This window comes from Xiphophorus hellerii, chromosome 13, assembly GCF_003331165.1.
Source record: "Xiphophorus hellerii strain 12219 chromosome 13, Xiphophorus_hellerii-4.1, whole genome shotgun sequence".
NCBI classification, from domain to species: Eukaryota; Metazoa; Chordata; class Actinopteri; order Cyprinodontiformes; family Poeciliidae; genus Xiphophorus; species Xiphophorus hellerii.
The window spans coordinates 197737-214321 of NC_045684.1; the positions used below are offsets into that span (position 1 = coordinate 197737).

A 16585-nucleotide genomic window follows, 5' to 3' on the forward strand; every position below is an offset into this window, starting at 1 on the left:
TTAGGAACAAAATGATATGATCAAATAAAACAATCAAACTGAGGAAAGTAAAACCAAAAGACAAACTTTAAATCTTACACGTTAACATGAAGTTTTCTGTGATGCTACGTTTAATCGCTCTTTAAATAAAATTATTTCACTTTCAAAATGGCGGTGATTTTTAGAAAACAGTATTTGTGGATAGAACAGAAATTAAATCATTAATATAATTTAACTTTTCATCCTGTTAGAAGACCAAATTTTATTATATTAAAACTTAGAGATGGAATCGATTTCTTCCTAACTAAATACCTTTACTGTACATTGAAAATCATTTTTGGTTGTAGTTGTACTTCTTAGCAGAACAAACACCTGAACCGCGACCAGTCTGCCATTTTGGATGTCCAAGTTACGACACAGCGGCGTATCATCTCAATTCTCAAATTTTGGCCATTCTGGGTAAACCCAACCAAAGCTAACGTGCTAGCCTAGCGCTAGCAGCAGAAATGGCTCCTGGTCTTTAGCCAAAGACTAAAGAGAAATCCTCCAACACTAAAATCTGACGCCTCCATCTTGTTTCCATCTGGTGAAGAAGGAAGTTGCTCTCAGTGTCTTCAGAGGCTTTTGTGTCGTTTCCTTCAGTGGTTCTTGGTGCAGCGCCCCCACAGGCCAGGAGGGGAACAGGTTGCTGCCAATTGAACCGAGTCTTTGGGAATGTTGGGAATCTTTCCTGGATTCGTGGACCGATGTGGGTTTGTGTTTTTGCTCGTCAGCAAAGCGAACCCGGCTGACTGTGTGGACATGGACTGCGATGCCAAGAAGAAGAGTTTGTTGAAGGACTTGGACGGCTCGTTCCTGGGCGTGGTGGGGAGCGTGGTGCCGCAGTCCGAGTTCGAGTGGGGAGGAGACCCCCGCCGGGGGCTGGGCGACTACCGCATCCCCAAAGTCATGCTGACGTTCCTGAACGGCAGCCGGATCCCTGTGGAGCAGGTGGCGCCTCGGAAAGGTAAGCAGAGCGTCAGAGAGACCCGACCCGCCGAGCCTTCCTCTCATGGCTGCTCGCGGTGCATTCAGGGGTCATCAGGAAAAACTGCACCTACATGAGCTCCTGGCAGAGCTACAAGTGCTTCGGCCTGAACTACCGGATGGTGGCGATCGAGAGCCTGGACTCGGACACGGAGACCCGCCGCCTGTCCCCGGTGGCAGTGCTGGGGGACGGCTTCGTGGATCTGATTAACGGTAAGGTTCTGGTGGTTCTTCCTGGCCGGTCGGGCGGACGGCGGGTTTTCATCGTGTGTTGTCGGCGCAGGCCCTCAGGATCACGGTTGGTGTGCAGGATACACCTGCCAGCGCCGAGTGTCTCTGTTCCACAGCATCATGGCCACCGGACACGCCTTCGACGTCTACTTCACCAGCGTCAGCCCGCAGAAGCTCCGCCTGCTGATGCTCAACTCCGACCCGTCTGAGGTCGGTTGGGTTCTGGACGCTTGGCCGCTTTCAGTTCTCGTGTCTGACCTCCTGTCTCTGTGTTGGGCCCCCGCAGAGCGTCCTGGTGTCCGTCTTCTACTCCAACCCTCAGCGGCTGGACGTCTACGTGGAGAACCGGCTGGTCGCCCCGAGCAACGCCGTGTGGAACGACGACGGGTCCGACTACGTCCTGAGGGAGCCGGCGTTCAGAGGTGTGCTGCCGTTTGGAAAGATACCGTCAAAATGAACACAAATAGTCTGGGGTTCGTTTTTAATGTGTTCACCATAAAATTCATTCATTTATAAATGTCAGTTTCAAACTAATCAAGCGAAGCACTGAAATATTTAGGGCTAGTTGAGTAAATTTAAATTTAGCCAAATTTGCCTCCAGGTGAGTTTTGTCCCTCAGATTAACAAAAATTATTGCTGCAAATTTCCGTCTGTAACTTTACAAACAAATGGAGCGAAACAAAATATTAAAATGCAGCCATATGAAGAGGAAGCCAGAAAAATCAGTTCTCATGTGTCAGAACTAATAGAATGACCTTTGACCTTTCCTCCATTGTAAGCTACAAATTATTGGCCACGTTTCTGTCAGGTTTGACAGCAACAGAGGAATAGAGCTGAGGAAGGGAAAGTCAAGGAACGATTCCAGCAGTGAAGCTGGGAGGAAGCAGAGAGAAGATGGAGAGACGGGTCTGAGTGAGCAGGAGGTTCTGCTGCAGCAGGAGGTTCCGCTGCAGCAGGAGGTTCCGCTGCAGCAGGAGGTTCCGCTGCAGCAGGAGGTTCCGCTGAGCGGCTCCATGCGGTCCAATCACAGCAGACCGTCCTCTGCCTCCAGGTGAGTTCGTCCCTCAGATGAACGCCTCCATGGGAACCAACTTCTTCGACCGGGACTACAAGATGCTGAAGGTTCTGCTGAGAGGTTCCGGTCCACTGGAGATCAGGACCGCCCCGGTTCTGATTCTGGCCTTCAACATGCCCGCCCTCACAGACGACCAGTTCTTTGGAGACAGCCTGGTCCAGAACCTGGCTCTGTTCCTCAGAATTCCCGCCAACATGATCCGCGTCTCCCGGGTGGTGAGTGAGAGCGGCGGCGCGCGGCGCAGGAAGAGATCCGCGGGCCTGACGGTGGAGGTGGAGATCCGGAAACCTCCGGTCCAGCAGAGCGCCGACGGCACCGCGGGTCAGTGGTCCGGTAAACGGGTTGAGCGCTCTGAGGAACCCAGGTGGAATGACGTCTGCTCTTCCAGGTGAGGAAGACTTTGAGCTGCTGAAGAACATCGCAGACGATCTGGGTCAGGCGGCGCTGTCCGGGAACCTCAGCCAGTCCATCGGCTTCTACGTCTCCTCCGTGGGAATCACCCCGCCGCCGCCTGTGTCTTCGGACCCCAGCTGGAGCCAGGTGGGTCAGATCGGCCGGGCCGGAGTGCCGGCGCCAACAGTTTAGCTGATTCACCTCGTTTCACCTGCAGGTGGCAGCAGAGGACGTGTCCAGAGAGGAACCCAAGGCGAGCTACGTGTCGAGTGTGTCGCGGCTGCTGCTGATCCGGGATCCGGTGGCCGGAGAGGCGGTGGGTCCGCTGCTCCAGCAACCGGTTCTGATGGCCGTGGACGACCAGGTGAGGTCAGCCGCCACCTAGATCAGAACACCAGGACAGAAAAACCACCAACAGGGGAAAGGCCAGTGAGCTTAGCAGCTAGGGTTCAGCAGGATTCATTCATTCATTCATAACTTTAGTTTCTATGATCCTCAAACATCAGACTGCAGCACAACATTTTTATTTTCTCTTTATTTGTCCCTCTTTCATTTCCTGAAAGAATCATTTTCCCTTTAAAGTGTTCTCTTATGTTGTTTTAGTCTTTCACAGCACTGGCATGAGAGCGCCCCCTAGCTGCAACCAGAACCATTTCACTAACAAAATTCCCAAAAAAACAACTGAACAATAAAAAACAGTAGAACAGCTGCAGGCTGAGACTTCCTGAGTAGAAGTCAGAGACGTGTCCACAAAGGAGGACCAAGTGTCCACAAAGGAGGACCAAGTGTCCACAAAGCTTCCAGCCTGAGAAGTATCCATGAAGTTGAAAAACTGAAATTACTAAAAAACTGGAATTGTTATGAACGGGTTCCTTGCCGACCCAGTAAGTTGCTCCTGGAGTTCTTGGTGTTGCCAAGCTAACAGCAGTGCTAACATAGCACTTCCTGTACCAGAACTGGCATGGGGCTCTTATTGTGAAAGTTCACATCTGCTCCCTTTGGTGACTGGTTAGCATTAGCTTTGGAAATTGTCAGAAATACAACGGAGAGTTGAGGGAGGACAGATTAGCAGACAGGACGAGAAGCACAAATCTGAAAAAATAAATAACAATGAAAATAAATGCTGTATAAAAAATTATCAAAGTATTCTCAGATGACCAAGTTTGCTTCTGGTATAAGCTTCAATTTTAATATGCTTGTTGAAGGATTTTTGGAGAATGCATTTTTTCCACAGGGAATTTTTTACCTAAATTAATAAATTCCTCAAAATTCACTATTTTGGCCTAAATATGCAAAAATATTCCAACTGAACCCGGATGCTTAATGAGTTGTAATAAATCTTGGGGTAAGCAGAATACTTCCAGGAGGAGCCGGACGGAACTCAACCCGTTACCGGGCAGTAACAGCGAGTCCGCCCGGTAACAGCGAGTGGGTTCCGCCCGGTAACAGTGAGTGAGTTCCGCCCGGTAACGGAGTGAGTTCCGCCCGGTAACGGAGTGAGTTCCGCCCGGTAACGGAGTGAGTTCCACCCGGTAACAGTGAGTGAGTTCCGCCCGGTAACGGGGTGAGTTTCGCCCGGTAACGGAGTGAGTTCCGCCCGGTAACGGAGTGAGTTTCGCCCGGTAACGGAGTGAGTTCCGCCCGGTAACGGAGTGAGTTTCGCCCGGTAACGGAGTGAGTTCCGCCCGGTAACGGAGTGAGTTCCGCCCGGTAACGGAGTGAGTTTCGCCCGGTAACGGAGTGAGTTCCGCCCGGTAACAGTGAGTGAGTTCCGCCCGGTAACAGTGAGTGAGTTCCGCCCGGTAACGGAGTGAGTTCCGCCCGGTAACGGAGTGAGTGTCGCCCGGTAACGGAGTGAGTTCCGCCCGGTAACGGGGTTTGTGCTGATGTTTCAGGGTAACTGCGTCTCGGTGGGTGTGACCTCGCTCACAGTGACGGCCAGCATGAAGAACGCCAGCGGCGACCCGGTGGGAGGACTGGACGGTAACGCCACCATCCGCTTCAGCAGCTGCTGGGCCAACTTCAGCGACCTCTCCATCCTGACCAGCGGTGAGTTAACCTCCTGACCCTTGACCTTACTGTAACCCAGTGTTTAAAAACACAAGTAAAAAATTAATAGATGTCGATTTAATGTCTTATTCTACAATAAGAGTTAAAAAGTAATAAAGTTAAAAATAAGTTAATAAATATGTTCATAAATATAGATAAAAAGTGCTAAAAATCTTTAAAAGCTGTGAAATTTGCCTTTACTGATTGCTTTTAGTGACGGATTAAACAACCAATAGCTGGCACAGTCTGATTTCACATCAGCCAATAAGGTTGATTGTCCCGCCCCTTTAACTGCGGCGTTGAGATTTTGCTCAGATTGCATCAGACAAGCCGCAGAGCTCCGAGCTGACGGTTGTTTCTGCTAACAGCCTGGAAGATCTTGTAAAATTTGATGAAGAATCTTGGAAATCGAAAAGCTTCCCTTGTGAGCGGCTGAAGGCCGGAGAAATCCGTTGCGTAACATCGGATCATCGGTCAGGTTTTATTTTGTTATGGTGAACTTCTGGCCTGTAGGGCCCAGAGACCCAAAGATCATCCTTTCCAGAACTTGGATGGCGAGCCCCGACCCAGAGGATGGAGTGAGCTGGTAGATGGTGACCCGACTGGTCACTAGCCGTGAGACATTACATGAACATTTGACAGAAACATTGAAAAGACTTGATTATTTCTTTTCTTTCTTTCAAAAGCGCTCAATTTTTGTTTCTTTGTAAATGTGGATCCACAATTGTTCACTATATTAAATTCTACTCTTTCTTATAGACAGAGTGCTCTCCTCTGCTGTTGCTCCGTGAATTTAAAATCTTCTGATCAGGCAAACTGTCTATACTTGTGTAGCGTTGGTATTAGTCACTGAAGTAAATTAACGTACCTACCATCTACCATTATCGGGTTTATTTTAAGTAACCTTTCCTGTGGGTTACGTTACCCGTCACGGTAACAGGCAGGGCTGCACCGATTGCAGTTTTCTGGCCGATCGCCGACCTTTAAAGAGCCTGACCTGCAGATTCTGATTTTGGACGATGCAAATTGTTTTTGTCTGAAATTTTTCTAAAAATGACAAGAAAGTTACCGGCTAGCAACAGTGCAGTGACTAGACATGACCAGGTGGGCGGGGCTAACCTGGTGCACCTCTAGTAACGGCCCGTCTTCTCTCTGCAGGGGAGAACCTGACCATGGTCTTCACTCTGAAGGACTGGAGTGCCCAGTCTAGATCCTTCTCTGTAGTGGACGTCCCCCCCTCTACCACCACCGAGGGCCCGACCCGCCCCACCACCGAGGGTCCGACCCGCCCCACCACCGAGGGTCCGACCCGCCCCACCACCGAGGACGACAGCGTGTTCAGCTCCGGCTCGGTCGTGTCTGCAGGCGGACTGTGTCTGATCAGCATCATCTACGAAGTGGCCTGCTGCTCCACCAGCCTCCCCCTCTGCTAGAGCGCCCCCTGCTGGGAGCCACAGTTCAGCTGGAGCGCCCCCTGCTGGTCATCAACTTGTTTTCTTTGGGTTTCTTGTGTCACGTAGTTCAACCCCATAATAACGGGTTCTGATCCAGTTTAGTCCCAGAAATCTAAACTCCTGAATCTGGATCAAGTTTGCAGGTTTCTAAAATTCTTTCATGGTTTTTGTTTCTTATTTATGGCTTAAAATGAAGAAACTGAGGAAATATCAAATCAAAGCTGCAATAAAATGAGGAACAAACCTCTGCATGTAATCAGTGATTCTGAAGGAAGAAATTAAGTTTCAACTCTTTGATTGTTTCAGATTAAATAAAGTCTTGCATAACTCTGGTTTGGTCGGATCAGCGTCTTTCTGTGGAAACCATCCAGTTTTCTAGATGTTCATCATGTAGATCAGCGTGTTTCCACCCTGGTCCTCAAGGCAAACATCCTCTGCTTCAGCACACGCTTTCATCAACGGGTTTGGCTCAAGAGAGGATCTGAAACGTCTGCCTGGAGGAGCAGAGACTGCAGACGCTCACTCACCTGCTCAGGTGTCACAGATCAACCCTGCTCACCTGGAAAACCTGGAGAACCTGGACCAGGAAGTCAGAGACAGATTCTACATTAATAAACATTTGTCAATCAGACCTGTGAAGACGCTGCTGCAGCAATCAAAGTCTGGATGAGTTTCTCTGATCCGAGACTTTAGTCTCTGGTTCTGGAAATGTTCCGCAGCTGCTAGAAAACCACTGTGGAACCGGCTTTATGTGGATCTGGAGGGTCAGGGCAGAGGTCAGAGGTCAGCCTGATCTCTGGTTTCCAGATGGAAGAACTGAAGTTGTGCATTAACTCTAGATCTATAACTCTAGATCTATAACTCTAGTTTCTGTTCAGCTGGAGAAAGTTTTGTCTCATCCACACATCGATCAGTTCTCAGCATCTGTTCAGTGATTGGATGGGGTCAAAGGTCACCTGGTGACATAATGTAGAGCTCTGTATCATCTGCGTTGTCATGGTAACTGATTTTATTTCCTGTCATATCCTGAGCCAGTGGGAGCTTGTCGATGTAGAATCAGAGGGTCCCCACATGTGACCTCTGACCTCTGATGAGACGTTTCCTATCGAAACAGAGAAATCCCAGTTCTTCAGTTCAGACTGGAACCAGTTGAGTTCTGGATCGGAGAGTCCGACCCGGTTCTCCAGTCGGTTTAGTAACATGATCAGAACCAGAACCAGCTCTGGTTCATCCACCGTCTGTTTATATGAATGTCACTGAACACTTTGACTAGGCCGGTCTCAGTGCTGCGGTAAACATGGCAACCAGACTGGAAGCAGCTGTTCAACTGTAACGCTGAGATTCTACCGGGTTTGGTACCGGCTGCTCCTGAAGCACCTGATGAGTTCAGATCGGATCCGGCTATGGGAGGAGATCCAGACGGACATCACCGCTTGGAGATGACCTTTGACCCTCCCCAGGTCAGCAGCTGATTGGTTGTTCTGACACACCTGGAGGCTCAAAATGAGCAGGAGGGTGTACTTACTTCCTGAAGCAGGAGGGTGTACTTAGTTCCTCCAGCAGAAGCAGGAGGGTGTACTTAGTTCCTCCAGCAGAAGCAGGAGGGTGTACTTAGTTCCTCCAGCAGGAGGGTGTACTTACTTCCTCCAGCAGAAGCAGGAGGGTGTACTTACTTCCTGAAGCAGGAGGGTGTACTTACTTCCTCCAGCAGGAGGGTGTACTTAGTTCCTCCAGCAGGAGGGTGTACTTACTTCCTCCAGCAGAAGCAGGAGGGTGTACTTAGTTCCTCCAGCAGGAGGGTGTACTTACTTCCTCCAGCAGAAGCAGGAGGGTGTACTTAGTTCCTCCAGCAGGAGGGTGTACTTACTTCCTCCAGCAGAAGCAGGAGGGTGTACTTAGTTCCTCCAGCAGGAGGGTGTACTTACTTCCTCCAGCAGAAGCAGGAGGGTGTACTTACTTCCTGAAGCAGGAGGGTGTACTTACTTCCTCCAGCAGGAGGGTGTACTTAGTTCCTCCAGCAGGAGGGTGTACTTACTTCCTCCAGCAGAAGCAGGAGGGTGTACTTACTTCCTCCAGCAGCTCCTCAGGGTGTTGAATTTGTTCTGGATCATTTTTAATCCCAATCTTTGTTTTATTTCAGTCTAGTTCTGGTTCTGGTTCTGGTTCTGTTCGTCATTCTAGTTTGAGTTTTCTGTTCTGACACTAAATAAATAACTAGACCTAGAGAAACTAGAATCATACGAGGCACTGAAATAAGAAAAAACTGCAGTGAAACGTGTTTGGTAGGGTCACCATGGCAACGAGTCGCTTGGCCACAAACAGGAAACCGGTGAATCGGTTCAACCGTTTATTTTGTACTGAATGAAACGTGAATCTTGTCCAGTGAACAGGATGGACAGACGGATCCAGTTCCTGAACTGAGGCTGAAGGATTGAACTGCTCACTTGATGAGGTCGATCCGCCGGGGGGATCCAGGGGGATCCAGGGGATCCGCCGGGTCACTGCAGGTGGGTGGAGCCTCACAGGTGATGTGGGGGGGCAGACAGGTAATCGAGCCTTCGCCCGTATGGATGAGATAATCGGGTGGATTTTCTTGAAGGAGGAGGAACTCGAGCAACACTGTAGGGAATTCCAAGGCCTTTGACCTTTGACCTCTGATCACGGGAAAAATCCAAGGTAGACTTTAGAGAAGAAGACAAAGGGAAAATACTCAGAGCAGCTCGGCGCTGCAGAACCGGCGGCCCGCTGCTCTTGTGCTGGTGGATGCGGGGAAACGACAGTCAGAACCCTCTGGCTCCTCCTGGTGGTGGAACAGCAGAAAAACCCACAAGCCAAAGACTCCAGTTCCCAACAAATAGTTTCTGTTTGGACTTAAACCACAATATAAAATAAATAATAACTACCTGGATTTATTAGGAGAACTCAAGATGCAATCTTTGGACGGTTGTGTAAATTTAATTTATATCTTTGGCGCATTCTGAGTTTTGAACCTTTTATTTTGAGCCAAAGAGTTTGCATGATTTAAAAGAACTGAATGTGTTTTAAAGTGTCATCAGCTGCAAACTAAACAGTTAGAAAAGGAAACATTTCAGATGGACATGGAGAAAAGATCTGATGAGAAAATGACCAAAGGAGATTCTGCTAAACGTTCCTGAGCAAAAATCTGAGACGTTCAATAAAATGAAATGAATTCATAGGATCTGAAACCAGAGTTTAAATGATTCTACAGTAAATAAATCCTGATTCATCTGGAGCTCTGAGCCACACGATGGACATTTTTCACCACCATTAAACTCAACTTTCCTTCAACATGGCTGCCTGACTGGCTCCGCCTCCTGACACACTGAGCGCGCTCAGTTTGCTCCTCTCTGCTGATTGGACCAAAGTCTGATCCAATTTCTGGTCAGGAATAAAAATCTGATTTCTGCTTCTAATTGTTTCACAATCTGAAGATGAATCCATGAATGTTCCTCTGGGGGGGCGGGGCTGTCCTTCCTTCCCATCATCATCATCAGATGAAGGTTTTCAGTCTGGGCTCACAGGACAATAATCATCTTCATCTTCATCATCACCTAGCGACAGAGGAGCGTCAGCATCGTGCCGATGGACGTGTGAGGTCGTCTCTCGCTGACCTTTACCTGAGCTTGGCTCCGCCCCCTTCCCTCCCAGTGCAAACTGGAAACCAGTGTTTGTGTAGGGTGGCGGGCTCCCAGCCCGGTTCTGACCCGATTCTGATGTCACTGCAGACGACCCAGAAAAACGTCCATGAAGTACAGATGGCCTTCAAGGCTGAATAAATAAATGGACCTGCTGACACCTGGTTACTCACGGTTCTGTTGGCTTCTGGACCTGCCTGACCGGGTCGGGTTCTGGCTAGGAATCACGTTTTCGTAGCATTCGCCAGACGAGGTGCTGGACGAGTCGAAGGAATCCTCCGAGATCCTGGACGCTCGGCCGAACTGAGCGTCTGCGGCCGCGCCGGAGCCTGGAAGGTAAAACCAGGAAGCTGAGTCTGTCCACCGGGGGGGGGGGGGGGGGGGCTAAATATTTAGTTTGCAAATTACCGTATTTTCCGCATTATAAGGCGCATAGAACAGCCGCTACAGTAGAGGCTGGGGTTACGTTATGCATCCATTAGATGGAGCTGCGCTAAAAGGAATGTCAACAAAACAGTCAGATAGGTCAGTCAAACTTTATTAATAGATTACAAACCAGCGTTCTGAAAACTCCGTATAAACAGCTGTTTTATTATTTTCCTGAGGTAAAGTCAGTGACGGGGTATTTTGGTGACACAGTTTATCTTTTAACAACAGCAAGGTGTAACATATAGTGGAGGGGAACTTTTCCTCGATTCAATAAACACGTAAAAAACAGTCTGATGCTGTTACGGTAAATCAAACGTTAGTGCAATCACAATATATATCCACTTCCGCTATAACCATTGATTTGTTCATGTTAAATTCTCTGGCTGCTGCTCTGTTCCCGTGTTCTACCGTGTGACTGATCGCCTTGAGCTTAAACTGCGTCGTCAGCGTGTCTCTTAATAGGAGCCATTTTGGGGTCTTTACACAAAACCCAGCGTGCACCGCGCGCTTCTTCTTCTACGGGGGAAAATGAAGTCGGCGGCTGCTTACTGTAGTTGCGAGACCTGTTGTGGCTCAATATTGGTCCATATATAAGGTGCACCGGATTATAAGGCGCACTGGATTATAAGGCGCACTGGATTATAAGGCGCACTGGATTATAAGGCGCACTGGATTATAAGGTGCACCGGATTATAAGGCGCACTGGATTATAAGGCGCACTGTCAGCTTTAGAGAAAATTGAAGGTTTTTAGGTGCAACTTATAGTGCGGAAAATACGGTACATATTTAGTTAGTGCAGCAGCTGGATGGAGCTGCAGCAGCTGGATGGAGCTGCAGCAGCTGGATGGAGCTGCAGCAGCTGGATGGAGCTGCAGCAGCTGGATGGAGCTGCAGCAGCTGGATGGAGCTGCAGCAGCTGGATGGAGCTGCAGCAGCTGGATGGAGCTGCAGCAGCTGGATGGAGCTGCAGCAGCTGGATGGAGCTGCAGCAGCTGGATGGAGCTGCAGACTGACTCACCTTCCTCACACAGGCTGCTGAGAGCTGAAGGCTTCAGGTCTGTTCTGTATCTCTGAGAATCTGCAGAGAAGCGCAGGCTGCATCAGGCTGCAGCAGTTTCACTGCATCAGGCTGCAGCAGTTCACTGCATCAGGCTGCAGCAGGCTGCAGCAGTGAAACTGCATCAGGCTGCAGCAGTGAAACTGCATCAGGCTGCAGCAGTTTCACTGCATCAGGCTGCAGCAGTTTCACTGCATCAGGCTGCATCAGGCTGCAGCAGTTTCACTGCATCAGGCTGCAGCAGTTTCACTGCATCAGGCTGCAGCAGTTTCACTGCATCAGGCTGCAGCAGTTTCACTGCATCAGGCTGCAGCAGTTTCACTGCATCAGGCTGCATCAGGCTGCAGAGGCTGAAACAAAGTGCAGCGCAGCTCCAAACCGCAGACATGCAGAATTGTCATGAAGCAAACGGCCAGAGACGAAAGCAGAGCAGAAACAGGAAGGAGTCTCACTGTAAAAGGTGGACATCCTGGCAGACGGCTCACAGTCCGGGTCTCCCGACTCGCTGTCCGCTCTCCTGGTCCGGCTCCACGCGGTCCTGGACTCGGACGGGACTTTGAGACGGAAACACACAGAATGAATCGACTCCGTGCTCCGACAGCCACGGCCCGTCAGGATTACAGCAGCTGCTGGTCGGAGACGCTCAGGACTCACCGGCGGCCTGCAGCGGGACGGGACCGGCTCTCACCAGGTTCTGGTTCGCCTTGTAGAGGTTCTGAGGAGGATCGCTGGGCGCCGCCTGCTTGGAGCGAGTCTGCTGCAGGAGCAAGACTGCACACGAAACAAAGAGCAGACTTCAGAAAAACAAAAACTCAGGAGGGCAAAATGGAGAAACCAGATATTTATGGACTTTCAGCAAGTCTGACGTCCAGCAGGTCATCAGGAGGAAACGCACTTTTATTTAAATCTTTTATTTAAATCTCTTTATTTAAATTTTATTTAAATCTTTTATTTAAATCTCTTTATTTAAATTTTATTTAAATCTTATTACATTTGGAATAAATGGGTTTTTCTGTTTAATAAATCACTCTAACAATAATCAGTATTTTAGAGCCGACACGTCTTCAAGCTTTGGTCCATCTTCATCGTCTCCTCCTCATCGTCCACAGGTTGTTCAAACCGTCTGCTCCGTTGTCCTCACCGATCTCAACTTTGCTAATGATGTTAAAAGCAACTTTACTGCTAGATTTGCTGCAGATTTGACCTTTTGACCTACAGATGAGGAGGTGAGGACCTACCGTGCCGTCGCCTGTAAAGGCAGCACAGAACCAAATTCAGGATGGCAAAAACAAGCAGTCCAAGAGCCAGAACCACGATGCTGAGACGTTCAGGCGACGGAACGCCGACGAGACGAGCTGAGAGCAACGGACGAATCAGAGACGTTAGAATCAGGTTCACCGAGTCGTATCCCTGGAGATCTACTGATCTCGTTTAAAAAATAAAATTCAACTCGCAAATGTTCACCTGTGGTCATCAACTCAGTCTGAGGAGCATCTGGAGCAACTTCTGTGGTTACTCCAAAAAACGCCTTTGAATCTGCAGGGAAAACAGGAAGAGAAAAGATTCAAGCTAATCCATAATGTTTAGGTTTAAGATCAAATATTTCAGATTCTTTATTACTTTAAGCAAACAGAGAAACTGATGGTTTAGAATGAAAGGATCCAAAAACTAAAATAAAGTTAAACCAAATGGAGAAAAGACAGGTAGGATGGTTTGATGGTAGGATAGTTTGATGGTTGGGGGAATGGAAGTGAAATCTGATGGGAATTTAACTTTGAGCCATTTTGATATTTTTGTATCTTTAGTTTTCATTCATTTTTTGTGAAAAACATTTCAAATGATTGCAGCTCCTACCAATAAAGCTCATCACCGCATCCACAAGAGGAGTTTGTGTCCAAATGTGGACATTAGCAGAAACACGTCAGCTTGGACAGTTCATGTCCAACAGACCAGATGTTTGATGGAAACTGACCTGAACACACCACACCAGCATCCTCTTTGTGTCCGCAGTCGGAGTTTTCCTGGACACCCGGACAGAACCACAGGTTCTGCTCGTTCCCGGTGCAGTTCAGCTCGTCTAGGTGAATCGGTCCGCTCCCTGGAGGGAACAATCCATTCTGACCCGTCACCTTTAGAGCGGTCCCACAGCCCAGCTGGGCGCAAACCACGTTGGCTTCTCTCAGGTCAAATCTGTCGTCACACACCGTGCCCCACATCCTGTCCTTCCAGACCTCCACCCGCCCGGCGCACTGATCCTTAGCTCCCTTCAGCCGAACGGACTGATGACCTGGAGACAAAATGACCAGGATGTTAAAAGTTCACACCTGAAAACAACCCAATGATTTCACTGAGACGTCATTGATTCCATTGCTCCCAGTAAAGCGAAGGTTGTGTCTGGTAAGAAGTCGTTTCCGTGGAGAAATGACCGACTAAACTTCTGTTGTAGTCGGAACGTAAAACTCGACTTCCTAACATCTGACCATCACACATTACTGGACGGTTGGGTCGGACTCTCCAGTCCAGCACTCAACTGGTTCCAGTCTGAACTGAAGAACTGGGATTTCTTTGTTTCAATAGGAAACTTCTCATCAAGAGGTCAGAGGTCACATGTGGGGTTCCTCAAGGTCCAACCCTAAGACTCCTCTTACTCAATATCTACATGCTGCCACTGGCTGGGGATACGACAAGTAATCAGATTAGCTACTATGACAAAGCAGGTGACCTTTGACCCCATCCAATCACTGAACAGATCAAAGTGTGGATGAGACCAAACTTTCTCCAGCTGAGCAGAAACTACAGTTATTAAAGAGGAGCTGTCTAGAGTTATAGATCTAGAATCAACACACAGCTTCAGTTGTGCCAGCTGGAAAACAGAGATCAGGTTGACCTCTGACCTGAACCATCAGAGCCACATAGAGGCAGTTATAAAGTCAGCCTTTTATCAGCTAAAGAACATTTAGAAAAAATATTAATCTGCTGTTGTATCAACCTTCAGACCTCTCAGGTTCTGGTTCTGGTTCTGGTCTGCATCCAGAACCAGAACCAAACATGGAGATGCAGCATTCAGCTTCTATGCACCACAAATCTGGAACAAACTTCTAGAAAACTGAAGAACAGCTGAAACACTGAGATCTTTTAAATGTTTAGTTACTTCTGAAACCATAGATCTATGGCAGCGCCTGGCTCAAGCATTGAACCTTGAACTTTTCAACCTTTTGCTGCTTTTCAGGCTTCAAACATAAAAATCTAAAACTTTTATTATGTTGTGAAGAATCAACAAGTGGGACACAATCGTGATGTGGAACGAAATTTATTGGATATTTTAAACTTTTTTAACAAATAAAAACTGCAAAGTGGGACGTGCCATATTATTGGCCCCTTTACTGTCAGCAAACTCACTGCAGAAGTTCAATTTGGATCTCTGAATGATCCAACGTTGTCCTAAGTGACTGATGATGGTCAGTAGAACCACCTGTGTGTAATAAAGTATAAATGCAGCTGCTCTGTGATGGTCTCACATCATGAAGACCAAGGAACACCAGCAGCTCTGATACTGTTTGGATTTGGAAAGAAAAAGATTTCCCAAGCTTTAAACACCTCAAGCAGCAGTGAGCAGGCGATCATATTGAAACGGAAAGAGTATCAGATCAAATCCACCAAGACCCGGCCGTCCTCTAAACTTTCATCTGGAACAAGGAGAAGATCAGAGATGCAGCCAAGAGGCCCATGATCACTCTGGATCACTCTGGATCACTCTGGATCTACAGAGATCTACAGCTGAGGTGGGAGAGTCTGTCCATAGGACAACAGTCAGTGGTAAACTGCACAAATCTGGCCTTTATGGAAGAGTGGCAAGAAGAAAGACATTTCTCAAAGAGAACCATAAAAGTCTGGTTTAAAGTTTGACACCAGCCACCTGGGAGACACAGCAACACGGAAGAAGTTGCTCTGGTCAGATATGTTTCCATAAAAGCAACACAACTCATCACCCTGAACACATCATCCCCAGCGTCAAACATGGTGGTGGCAGCATCATGGTTTGGGCCTGCTGTTCTTCAGCAGGTCAGGGAAGCTGGATGGAACCGAATACAGAACCGTTCTGGAAGAAAACCTGTTGGAGTCTTTAAAGACCTGAGACTGGGACGGAGATTTACCTTCCAACAAGACAAAGATCCCAAACAGAAAGCAAAACCTACAATAGAATGGTTCACAAATAAACGTATCCAGGTGTTAGAATGGCCTAGTCAAAGTCCAGACCTGAATCCAATGGAGAATCTGTGGAAAGAGCTGAAAGCTGCTGTTCACAAGCTCTCCATCCATCCAACTCACTGAGCTCCAGCTGGTTTAAGGAAAAATGGGCCAGAAGTTCAGTCTCTCCATGAGCAAAACTGATGGAGTCAAAACGAAGCCACTTGCAGCTGCAACCGCAGCAAAAGGTGGCGCTATAGAGTAGTAACGCAAGGGCCAATAATATGGCACGCCCCACTTTGCAGGTTTTTATTTGTTAAAAAAGTTTAAAATATCCAATAAATTTCGTTCCACCTCACGATTGTTGTTGATTCTTCACAAAATAATAAAAGTTTTTTATGTTTGAAGCCTGAAAAGCAGCAAAAGGTTGAAAAGTTCAAGGGACCGAATACTTCAGCAAGGCGCTGTGCTTGATGGGCGTTGATGATTCTGATGATGGCAATCGACAAAATGCCAAAAGGTCAGGCCTCCATCGTTTGTTACTTTGGAGAATCAAACAAATCTCACCACAAACCACTTCTGAGATCACGATGCATCCTGGAGTAAACGTCTCTGAGCAGCTCTGTAGACGCTGGTTCTGGTACACGCAGTCCTGGAAGCACTTGTCTTTGGGAGGCAGGTTGAATTTATTCACAGCATAAACTCTTCCACATTTAAGGTCCTGGCAGATCCACTCAGCCAGAGTGTCTAAAAAATCCGGTGGGAGTGGAACCGCCTCCCCACTCCTGTTTCCAGGCATCCTGAGAGTCCACCTGCATGTAGCGTTGAGGTGATGAACATAAGGGTCGTCTGAGGGCACAGAGGGTCACAGAGCAGAGGATGAGGAGCAGGATGAAAACTGAGAAAATACTCAAACATCAACCACTGAGGAACAAATCTGGGCCAGAAATCTGCAGCAACCTGAAGGATTTTAGAAACAGAGAACAGAGCGTCATCAGCGTAGCATGATAAACAGATGATGATGTTAAATAGTCTCAGCAGAGCTGCA

General features: G+C 48.1%; 2 protein-coding genes across 13 annotated transcripts in view; one reads left to right on the plus strand and one right to left on the minus strand.

The window, feature by feature from the left end:
- The window catches only part of pkhd1l1.1 (PKHD1 like 1, tandem duplicate 1), a 44836-nt gene extending 38296 nt beyond the window's left edge, over window positions 1-6540 (plus strand). The window contains exons 70-78 of the mRNA XM_032581389.1: window positions 753-985; window positions 1054-1218; window positions 1289-1446; window positions 1523-1658; window positions 2288-2632; window positions 2700-2851; window positions 2922-3068; window positions 4600-4753; window positions 5912-6540. Coding sequence (XP_032437280.1) covers window positions 753-985; window positions 1054-1218; window positions 1289-1446; window positions 1523-1658; window positions 2288-2632; window positions 2700-2851; window positions 2922-3068; window positions 4600-4753; window positions 5912-6186 — 1765 coding nt within the window. The 3' untranslated portion in view covers window positions 6187-6540. The remainder of the gene's footprint in view (window positions 1-752; window positions 986-1053; window positions 1219-1288; window positions 1447-1522; window positions 1659-2287; window positions 2633-2699; window positions 2852-2921; window positions 3069-4599; window positions 4754-5911) is intronic.
- Window positions 6541-9146: 2606 nt separating this feature from the next.
- LOC116731964 (T-cell differentiation antigen CD6-like) overlaps window positions 9147-16585 on the minus strand; it is a 38405-nt gene continuing 30966 nt past the window's right edge. For 8 of the 12 annotated variants that reach the window (XM_032581886.1, XM_032581890.1, XM_032581884.1 and 5 more), the window contains 9 exons: window positions 16105-16386; window positions 13322-13636; window positions 12814-12885; window positions 12588-12704; window positions 12004-12120; window positions 11802-11903; window positions 11311-11370; window positions 10037-10192; window positions 9147-9947 (listed from right to left, as the gene is read on the minus strand). In XM_032581886.1, the coding sequence (XP_032437777.1) occupies window positions 9733-9947; window positions 10037-10192; window positions 11311-11370; window positions 11802-11903; window positions 12004-12120; window positions 12588-12704; window positions 12814-12885; window positions 13322-13636; window positions 16105-16386 (1436 nt within the window). In that variant the 3' untranslated portion in view covers window positions 9147-9732. The remainder of the gene's footprint in view (window positions 9948-10036; window positions 10193-11310; window positions 11371-11801; window positions 11904-12003; window positions 12121-12587; window positions 12705-12813; window positions 12886-13321; window positions 13637-16104; window positions 16387-16585) is intronic. The other 4 variants (XM_032581893.1, XM_032581895.1, XM_032581892.1 and 1 more) reach the window with 4 other exon arrangements.